Source organism: Doryrhamphus excisus, chromosome 6, assembly GCF_030265055.1.
Source record: "Doryrhamphus excisus isolate RoL2022-K1 chromosome 6, RoL_Dexc_1.0, whole genome shotgun sequence".
Classification (NCBI taxonomy): Eukaryota; Metazoa; Chordata; class Actinopteri; order Syngnathiformes; family Syngnathidae; genus Doryrhamphus; species Doryrhamphus excisus.
This window is the reverse complement of record NC_080471.1, coordinates 18,328,309-18,338,029: the sequence shown is the minus strand read 5'-3', so window position 1 is coordinate 18,338,029 and position 9,721 is coordinate 18,328,309. Positions and strand designations below refer to the sequence as shown.

The following is a 9,721-nucleotide window of genomic DNA, read 5'->3' as shown; positions in this document are numbered from 1 at the left end:
GCTAATAGATCTCAAAACAAAGTGGATTATCGACAAACAGACGCGGTCTGGTTTACATGTTACAACAGATCGCCCACAAACAGGTCACTCCTACGTGCAGCTGCGAGCAGGAGAGAAGGCGAGCTAGTTAGCGTGCTAGCTAGCACCGGGAACCCGACCTACTTCGTAACCGCAGGAGTTACATCACAGTGGGTCGTGGCCCACCTGGGAAGTACTGGCTCAAAGAAGCCAAAGCTTTCAATTTCATGCGATCGCCATTGCGATATTAGTATGTCAAGTTGACCTGTCACACTTGGAGAGATAACTATAGAAAATTAAACCACTTTGTTTGTCAAAGGAGCTGTCAACAAGGCAAAGGCAGCTGGTTTCGTCATTCGTGTGAGTATAACTATAGTTAAATGACGTTTGCTATAACAAACGTCATTTAGTGTTGTAATGTTTCTTTTACATAATGTGCCCCAAATTTAAATCAGTTGGTTATCAGTTTGGTTAACGTTGTAGTGTCAATTGCCAAACATGTTTAGTTTCATGTCTACTGTATTATCGTCAAATGCTAAGTGGCACTGGGCCCAGACTATGCTAACCTAGCTTGCTGCAATGTTTATTTGGAACGTTTTAATGTCGTTTTGAATATGTGACGATATTTAGGCGTGACGTTCCAGTCGAATGTTGCATTCCGTGTTGTACAATTGTCATACGAAAGTAACAAACCACTTTTGTTAGGCGATGACCCGTCGTGCTAATGCTAACCGTGACGCTGTAGTTATTAAATGCTAGCACTGAACGCCCTCCGCTGTGTGGGCTTTTGCTGTTGACATACAGTTAACCTAGCTATTTGTCTCATGTGTTTTCAGCAGTTTTGACACAAACGAAGAGTTATGTCCTGTCCGTGTGCTTCAGCTGCGAGGTTGTTCCTAAATAAAGCTCATAGAGGTAAGAAGGGGAGGTAAACCCAGCAGTTGGCTAAAGCTACATGACATTGTTGTTTTGATAAATTCCAGCCGAGGTCCTTAGCTAACCGAGATGACACTTTGTTTTGCCGTATCGTATGCCTAAAAGCTAAAGCTAAACTAACGTCGACTCGTTATTAAGGATAACTGATTTCAAGTCAATGTCACACTATGGCAAACGATACAGACGGTGACAAACGGGGCTCTGTTATTAAGCTGAATTAGAAACAGCTGCCCACATTGACATGTTATGACAGCACAACGCATTTGAATATACTATGCACTCAGGGTCACATCATTAGGTATACCTGCACGGTCTCCCAATCAGCTGCAGATGAAAAACAGTCGGAGGACAACGCTACACTTTTGCCTCTGACGGTGTTATTTCAATTAGATTGATTTGTTTGATTTACTGTGGTTTAGAATTGTGTTCCATCATGCAAAGTTGTATTTCAAATATTCACTCAGCTCATTGTCAGTGATTGAGCAAGCCATTATGAACAGCTATCTACAGTAATTACACCATCAGAAACTACAACTACAGTAGTAAACATTGTTATTAAACCCTCTCTTTCACTCTCAGCTTTGTAAAGGCAGATATATATTTTTAAAAACCTTGTATTGGACCTTATCATATCGTGCAGGTGTATGTCATTTTGTGATGCGATTCAACATAATTAGCCAAATCATTTTTTACATTAAAATAACTATATTAAAATTATATATTTAATATTTATATATGTATTTAATATATATAGATTATAAATTTATATAAATAAATACATTATAAATTATATTAAAAATACAAAATAATAATAAAAATATTAAATTATATCAGAAAGGCAGTAAGTGAAGAAATGTGACGGTTACTGATTGTAAAGGTACAGATGGAGGGGTAGGATTTAGACAGTAGACTGAACTTTTGAGAGCTAATCCTTGATGTGCCTCACAGTGCTGAATACAAATGTGTTTAATTTACAAAAAAAAAACAAATCTGGAATATTTGGAACAAATGTTTGAGGTAAAAAAAAAATACTGATTAATTAACAAATGATGCAAACACTTTATGATTAATCTAATTGATTTAGTTTTGACCATCATGACAACAAGCTGTTGTTATTCCAGGCTTGTCCTGCTCCATGCTCCAGTTTTATTCTGTGAGTCGTCATGGTTGCAGGGACGCTCATCTGCCTCCTCGTGTGCGGGTGAGGTCCTTTTCCGAGACATCTGTCTGCTTTGCCTCCAAAGATGGCACAACCAAGGACAATGGAAGTGATGGTGGAAAGGTAATTTACAGTTATAGGCCTCCTCTGCTGTAATGGTTGTGTTGTGTTGTAACTTGATAACATGTTTATACAGAAAAGCATCAGTGAGGCCAAGAGAGCCTCAGGCTCTGGAGGATCAGGGAAAGGGGGCAGCCAGCTCCGATGCCCCAAATGTGGAGACCCCTGCACACATGTAGAGACTTTTGTTTGTGAGTAAACATCAGGAAGGATTGAGAATGTCTGACTTTTGTTTTTCTAAACACCAGAAACCACAAAAGAAGCAATCATTACCTATGTAGAACAAATTATTAATGTGTGTAACAAATAGTGACTCTTTTAGCAGATTGGTACTACAATAATTCAGTATTATGCTCCAAGTATAATTTTGTGGAAGTGGAAGTGACTCAAAGTCCTGTATGTGTCCGTGATTTATTGTGCATTCCAGACGGTTATGGGAAGTTGGAAATAGCCTACTTGGAATTTGTGTTGCAACATAAAGCATTCCAGTCAGTATTAAAGGAAAAAATCATGGCTGACTACTTCAGAAATGTACTGTTAGAGGTACTTTACTGTTGCATCCCAATTAATTAGAATATACAAAATGTATTTGATTTCTGGAGTGTAGTCATAGAGACCCAATTCAAAGCTCAAAAAGATTTTCTTTATTTTTTTTATTAGTGTGTGAACCAGGAGTGTACAGTATTCAGTTTTTGAACAATTTGTCAAATTTTATGATAAACAAATTGTTTTTTTTATTAGTTATAAAGTATAATAACTAACAAATACATTCTTGAAATATTTCACTCTGTGTGTGGAGTTTGACTTTTTTAACTGAACTAAACTGATTTAAATTAGGTTTTAAATCAGTGAGATGCGCATTTATATGCTCATAAAATGTAATTACGCAAGGAAATTATGATAGCAGATAGCAGGCCGACAGGCTCTCTTAATTTTTTTTTCTTAAAGTTGGAGACCAGGAGATTGAAGAGCTTTTTGAAGCACTTTTCCTAGTTTTCTGAACTTTCTCATCCACCATGACCGCAAGGATTTAAGCACCACATTGATTTCATACAATCTTGCATGCAGACTTAAATTAATATACACAATAATAATAAAATCTTTGTCTTGTCTTTTTGTTTAAAGCATCCACACGATTTGTGAAATGTGAGAAATGCCACCACTTTTTTGTGGTTCTGACTGAGACAGACTCTAAGAAAGGCCTAAACAAAGAGACTGAGTCTGCTGCAGAGGCTGTGAAACTGGCATTTGCACAGAAACCACCTCCTCCCCCCAAGAAGGTGAGAAAGCATCCAAATGTCATGCTCATATGTCATCTATTGCATTGTACTTTTATTATACAAAATGTATTTTTTCCCCCTCTCCTCCAGATTTACGCTTATCTTGACAAGTATGTTGTGGGCCAGTCCTATGCTAAAAAGGTGTTGGCCGTGGCCGTGTACAATCACTACAAGCGCATCTATAACAACATCCCTACGGGCAGTCGCCAGCAGGTGGAGGTGGAGAAACAGCCCTCTCTGACACCTCGGGGTCAGTATTGTTTGTTTGCTGTAGAATTGAGGAATGGACAGTTATATATTTAATACAAATGTTACATTTAGAAAGAATTGGAGATTGAGATCCTGAAAACGTTTGACATATTGAGAGATTCTACAGTCAACAACCGCCTCAACTGAAGGCTGCATTATTTGGCATTTGTTCAATAATTGTTACACAGTGTTACTTTTCACAACTGTGTTACTAACTTGTGTAGTGTTAGTGATAATATTGATGTGAGCACTTTGATCCTCTCCCTGTAGAGCTAGAGATGAGAAGACGAGAGGATGAATACAGATTCACAAGTAAGTGATCAGGACACCGTCATTATTTGAGTCAAAAGGCTACAGCAACGTGGAGCTTGCATTTCTTTACTCTTTTATTGTCTGTTATTGTACAAATGCCAAAATGTACAAAGCTCTCACTCTTTCAGGTAATTTACATAAAACTCGAGACGATAAACATTTGTTTTAAATACACTATTTACTTGAGAGTTGGCTTGATGTTGAGTACTCAACTTCACAGAATATCAGGTATTTATTAGGGTTAATGTGTTAGAGAGGTCATTTTTTCATACAAATGCATGTTTATCACAGTCAATTTATATTTGTTTATCTTGTATTATGGTTTCATAAGGTGCATGGTATACCCGACGGTTAATTGAGGCATCATATATTTGAGGAAGCATGGTAAATAATGTGCATAAAAGTGCAAATTGTACTAGCAGTCCACAGGGAGAAGAGTTGCACGATATGCCATGACAGCAGCTGGTGTGTACTTTGTGGCTTGACGTCCGTTTGATAAGAAACTGTGCCAGTTACTGAACGGACAATACGATAAAGTATCCCACTGACCTACATTCACATCTGTACTTGGCTATTTATGATCCGATGATGACCCTCCTCATTTTACAAGTCCACCCTGACACCAACTCTGATATGTATATTCATCCTTCTCATCAAAGGTGCTTGCATTGAATTAATGACTGAATAAAGCAGTGGCCTCTCATTATTTTGGTGCATGCCGAGTGGCTCAGTAGGAAGGTGTCCAACGCCTATGGTGCTTCGTGTAGGCGCCTTCACAGAAATTGAATAGACCAGTTTCACATCCGATCACAATTTTCACAGTCCCATTTTCATTTGTTGTCGCAGAACTGCTGCAGATCGCAGGGATCAGCCCTCATGGCAACGCTCTGGGAGCCTCCATGCAGCAGCAGACCAGTCAGCAGGCTCCACAGGAGAGGAGGGGCGGGGAGGTCTTGGACTCCACACACGTCGACATTAAACTGGAGAAGAGCAACATCATACTTCTTGGTCCAACTGGTTCAGGTCTGTTCACTGCCCCACTGCGCCCCACGTAGTCATGTTGCACAGATGGATGACTGCAAAGCCAGGAAGTTTTATTTATAGATGTACTCATGCGATGGCCAATGTTTTCACAGGGAAGACGTTGTTAGCACAGACACTGGCCCGCTGTCTGGATGTTCCCTTTGCAATATGTGACTGCACCACACTAACTCAAGCCGGATATGTGGGAGAAGACATCGAGTCGGTTATTGCGAAACTGCTGCAAGATGCCAACTACTCTGTAGAGAAAGCACAACAAGGTGGGAATGCACATTACACATTCCAATGCCCACTAGCCACAATGTTATATATAGCAACACAAGCACATTCAAACTCAAATCTAATGCTTATTTGTACTGTCGGCCATTAAATTAACAACATACTGTAATTCCAGTATGCAAGATGTAGTGCAGATCAACTCCACTTAAAATTAGAGCCATAATGAACAAATAAACAAAAAAAAACAATGCATGTTTATATTGCACTACCACACTTAGAATTATGGCCTCTGAATGTAGTTTTGACTTAAACATACAAACATTAAAATGCAGTTTTTCTGAGCTGTTCGTTTGAATTTCATTTGCAGGTATTGTGTTTCTGGACGAGGTGGACAAGATTGGCAGTGTGCCTGGCATCCATCAGCTGAGGGATGTGGGAGGAGAAGGGGTCCAGCAGGTCAGAAATATAAAAATCCTGCTCTGAATAGGTCAACTGAGTCTTGTTTGACTTGTTTTGATGGGTTTTTTTTGTCTTCCTGTCAGGGGTTGCTTAAATTGTTGGAGGGCACAATCGTTAATGTTCCTGAGAAAAACTCCAGGAAGCTGAGAGGAGAGACTGTACAGGTGGACACAACAAACATCTTGTTTGTGGCCTCTGGTGCCTTCAATGGACTGGACAGAATCATTAGCAGAAGAAAAAATGAAAAGGTAATTTGACCACACCTGCCTACAGACATCCTGACTGGCTTCATATTTCCTTCTACTTTAATCGTTCTCATCATTCCATTCAGTATTTAGGCTTCGGAACTCCATCCAACCTGGGAAAAGGACGCCGTGCAGCAGCTGCGGCAGACTTAGCCAACACCAGCGGCGAGACCGACACGGTGGCCGAGATCGAGGAGAAGGACAGGTTGCTGAAGCATGTAGAGGCGAGAGACCTGATCGAATTTGGAATGATCCCAGAGTTTGTCGGCCGTCTTCCTGTGGTGGTTCCTCTCCACAGCCTGGATGAGGAGACACTAGTCCGGATCTTAACCGAGCCACGCAATGCTGTGGTACCACAGTACCAAGCTTTGTTTAGCATGGACAAAGTAAGTGTGGCTGCTTCTGCAAAATACTGTATTGACCCGAAAATACAAAAAGTTTAAAAAAAGACTGATAGTCTTATATTTGGGGTTTTAGAGATTTATACATGCAAACCAACAGGTGGCACCAAATGACTTCTCCTAATTGGTCAGAGCTTATGTGTGAGCTCACTCACACAGACACATACACACACTTACCTGTTACCTAGCGATATGCAATCATGACACAGTGTATTAAATGAAATTTAAGATAATTGTGTCATCAAACAAATGTTGAACAGTTATAAAATCTTTCTTATTGCAGTTTTTATTTCACTCAAATTCTTTGTTTTTTTGCTTGAAATTTGTATTTTCCAAAAATGGATCTTTAAAAGCACAAAGTCATTATATTTAATGTATTTTGTGTTAGTGCGATATGTCATTTCTTGTGTTTTGAAGCTAAAATTATTCTTATTTTTTGCTTTAAGTGTGAACTCAATGTGACTCAAGATGCTCTGAAGGCAATAGCTCGCATGGCTCTGGAGAGAAAGACTGGAGCTCGTGGCCTCAGATCCATTATGGTGAGTAATAATGTGCCCAGCCATCTTTTTCATTTAATACCTCCACCAAGGAGGGGATGTTGGTGCGTCGGTGGAGGTTTTGTTTATATATTTTTTCCCCTCACTTAAGAGTTCATTATAAATAATCTACCACAGGAAAAGCTTCTCCTGGAGCCAATGTTTGAGGTGCCGCACTCCGACATCATGGTTGTCGAGCTGAACAATGATGTGGTTCACGGGAAGTCGCAGCCCAGATACATCAGGTCAGAACTGCTTTTCTCTCTCGTGTCAATTTGGCCAGATTGTCTGCCTGGGAAGTAAAGTATTATAATGGTCACTTTTAAGTCATTGTCTTTGAATGTAATCTACATCCTTGTGTTGTTTTTTTTACCACTGCATACCCGCTGAAATCCTAGTCCATGTACACACAATTCTAATGCAACTCAACATGAAGAGTTTAACACAAATCCTATTATTCATAACACATTTACTTCAACTGTTTACACATTTCTCTATAGCCACTTTAACCACATCCATTATGGATGCTAAGGATCACTATTTCCTGTATTGTCGTCTCTATTTACTATTCATCCATTTTCTACCGCTTATCCTCACGAGGGTCGCGGGGGTGCTGGAGCCTATCCCAGCTGTCTTCCGGCGAGAGGCGGGGTACACCCTGGACTGGTCGCCAGCCAATCACAGGGCACATATAGACAAACAACCATTCACACTCACATTCATACCTATGGACAATTTGGAGTCGCCAATTAACCTAGCATGTTTTTGGAATGTGGGAGGAAACCGGAGTACCCGGAGAAAACCCACGCATGCACGGGGAGAACATGCAAACTCCACACAGAGATGGCCGAGGGTGGGATTGAACTCGGGTCTCCTAGCTGTGAGGTCTTCGCACTAACACACTATTTACTATGTGATGCGAAATAACAAGTCCTAAAGCAATTTTATCACATTAAATTAGACAAAAAACATGTGTTTATTATCACATTAAGCTTGGTTTAAACACTATAAATAGAATAAAATAGGAGGACTATATTGGAGAACTTGTACGTTAATGTGTTCATGTTAATTGTGTTAATGTGTTCATGTTAATCATGTTAAGAACTACAGTAAGTAGGCAATCTTGACCGAGGCATACTGGGTAAAACTAATTTGAAGGCTCATAAATCTCCAGAAAAGGCGAGCTTGGAGGCAAATGAAAGCCACACAAGGTCTCCACATAATATAAAAGACGTTCAAGATGTCTCCAATTGCTCATTAGGACACATCCATCCATGTCAACCATAACATCTTGAGCTGAAATTAAATTGATTACTGTAATTGTAGTAGTATCTTAATACCTATATATTTCACAATTGAACTAACTACTCCGTATGAGATGTAAAATTCCTCCTGGCAATAAAAGTTATAGTTAGAGTTAGAGTTCAGCTTTTGTTGTCAGCCTGAGTGGGTTTCTCCACTCTTGTTTCAGGGCCCCGGCCAAAGACCAGACTGAAGAGGACTACGACTCAGGCATCGAAGAGGAGAACTGGCCTCGACAGGCGGACGCTGCCAACAATTGAACCACCTCATCATCCATTTCACACCGTTTGCTCTAATTGGTTAAGTGACTACCAACCTTTGGATACCCAGAGTGGATGTTCTTAGATGAGCCCCACAAACAACATAATTAAGGACATTTTATTAGGGATAATGAAGGTGGTCGTAATTGAGGACATACTGTACAAGTGTAACAACCTTGGGTCCTGTTTGTCTGTCTGTGTGCGTGCGTGTGAGTGAGATTGTAATTTCCTAGCAGCACACTCACGGGTTGGACCTTTATAAGAATATTTCAATCTCTGGTGATTGTTAACATTTTATCTATATAAAGATAATGCATTTTTTTATTCCTGAGGATTTCTAGCTTGTTCATTTTTTCTTTTCTTTTTGTGATGGGTGGAATGGGGAAGGAAAGAAAGAAAAAAAAAAAAAGACCACACGCAAAAGCATGATGAGCGCTCACAGCGTGTCGCAACCATGCCAAGTAATGCCTTATATCAGGAGGGCATGATATTCCATGAGCGCATCAATATTTTGATGATATTCTCTTTACTACCATTGTAATAATGGTGTCCACACTATTAGTACTATAGGGCTGTAAACATGGAGCAGTGTGGGAACCTGGAACAAGGAGAAACCGGTATCAAGTAATGGGGAGCTTTTAAACAGCCACAATTATTTGTTCAATAACCCACACTTTAGGGAATATATATGTATATGTATATATACATATATGTGTGTATGTGTATATATATGTATAGATGTTTTATCACAGACTTGGACGGCTTTTTTTGCAAAATATAACAGGGTTTAAGTCAATAATATATAGATTTTGAGTTTTATGCGCTTATTTCCTTTCACGTCAACAGGATTTTTTAGGACACAATCTGGTCCCCAAAGGACTTTACAGGTATTTTATTTCTGTGTGGCTCACCATTGGAAACTTGAATATGCTGTTACTAATTAGAGCTCTGTAGTCATGATGTTCTCCAGTTAAACCACGCTGCTTGTATTCCTAAAACATACTACGATGTGATTAAACTAGACATGTTCTCTCCCTGCTTTTAAGTTTCCTTTTCTTTCAGAACACCGTTGTGAACCTTTAACATATAAATAAAATGTATATCTGTATAGAATTTAACTACCACTGTTTATTCAGATTACACACTTGAGGTCGTGTTCCACTTTGTGTGTTAGCACCTGTTGT

General features: G+C 39.5%; 1 protein-coding gene across 3 annotated transcripts; it reads left to right on the top strand.

Annotated features, from left to right (window-relative positions):
- Nucleotides 1-9,571, top strand: clpxb (caseinolytic mitochondrial matrix peptidase chaperone subunit Xb). Of its 3 annotated transcripts, none has more exons than XM_058075132.1 (15): nucleotides 4-378; nucleotides 858-933; nucleotides 2,076-2,236; nucleotides 2,310-2,424; nucleotides 3,359-3,513; nucleotides 3,604-3,763; nucleotides 4,033-4,074; nucleotides 4,921-5,097; nucleotides 5,211-5,375; nucleotides 5,702-5,790; nucleotides 5,877-6,041; nucleotides 6,125-6,424; nucleotides 6,886-6,978; nucleotides 7,114-7,220; nucleotides 8,447-9,571. In XM_058075132.1, exons 2-15 carry the CDS (start codon nucleotides 879-881, stop codon nucleotides 8,535-8,537), a joined length of 1,875 nt encoding a protein of 624 aa, XP_057931115.1. In that variant the 5' UTR covers nucleotides 4-378; nucleotides 858-878; the 3' UTR covers nucleotides 8,538-9,571. The 3 variants fall into 3 exon arrangements, with proteins under 3 accessions (XP_057931116.1, XP_057931115.1, XP_057931114.1); XM_058075131.1 differs by having other exon boundaries at nucleotides 855-933; XM_058075133.1 differs by lacking the exon at nucleotides 4,033-4,074 and having other exon boundaries at nucleotides 1-378; nucleotides 855-933.
- The last annotated feature ends 150 nt before the right edge of the window (nucleotides 9,572-9,721 follow it).

Excerpts from the sequence above, each read along its gene's own strand:
- clpxb (XM_058075132.1), top strand. The coding sequence starts at position 879 with ATGTCCTGTCCGTGTGCTTCAGCTGCGAGGTTGTTCCTAAATAAAGCT. Across the intron at positions 934-2,075 it reads CCTAAATAAAGCTCATAGAG|GCTTGTCCTGCTCCATGCTC; the intron begins GTAAGAAGGGGA and ends TTGTTATTCCAG. Across the intron at positions 5,791-5,876 it reads GAGGAGAAGGGGTCCAGCAG|GGGTTGCTTAAATTGTTGGA; the intron begins GTCAGAAATATA and ends TCTTCCTGTCAG.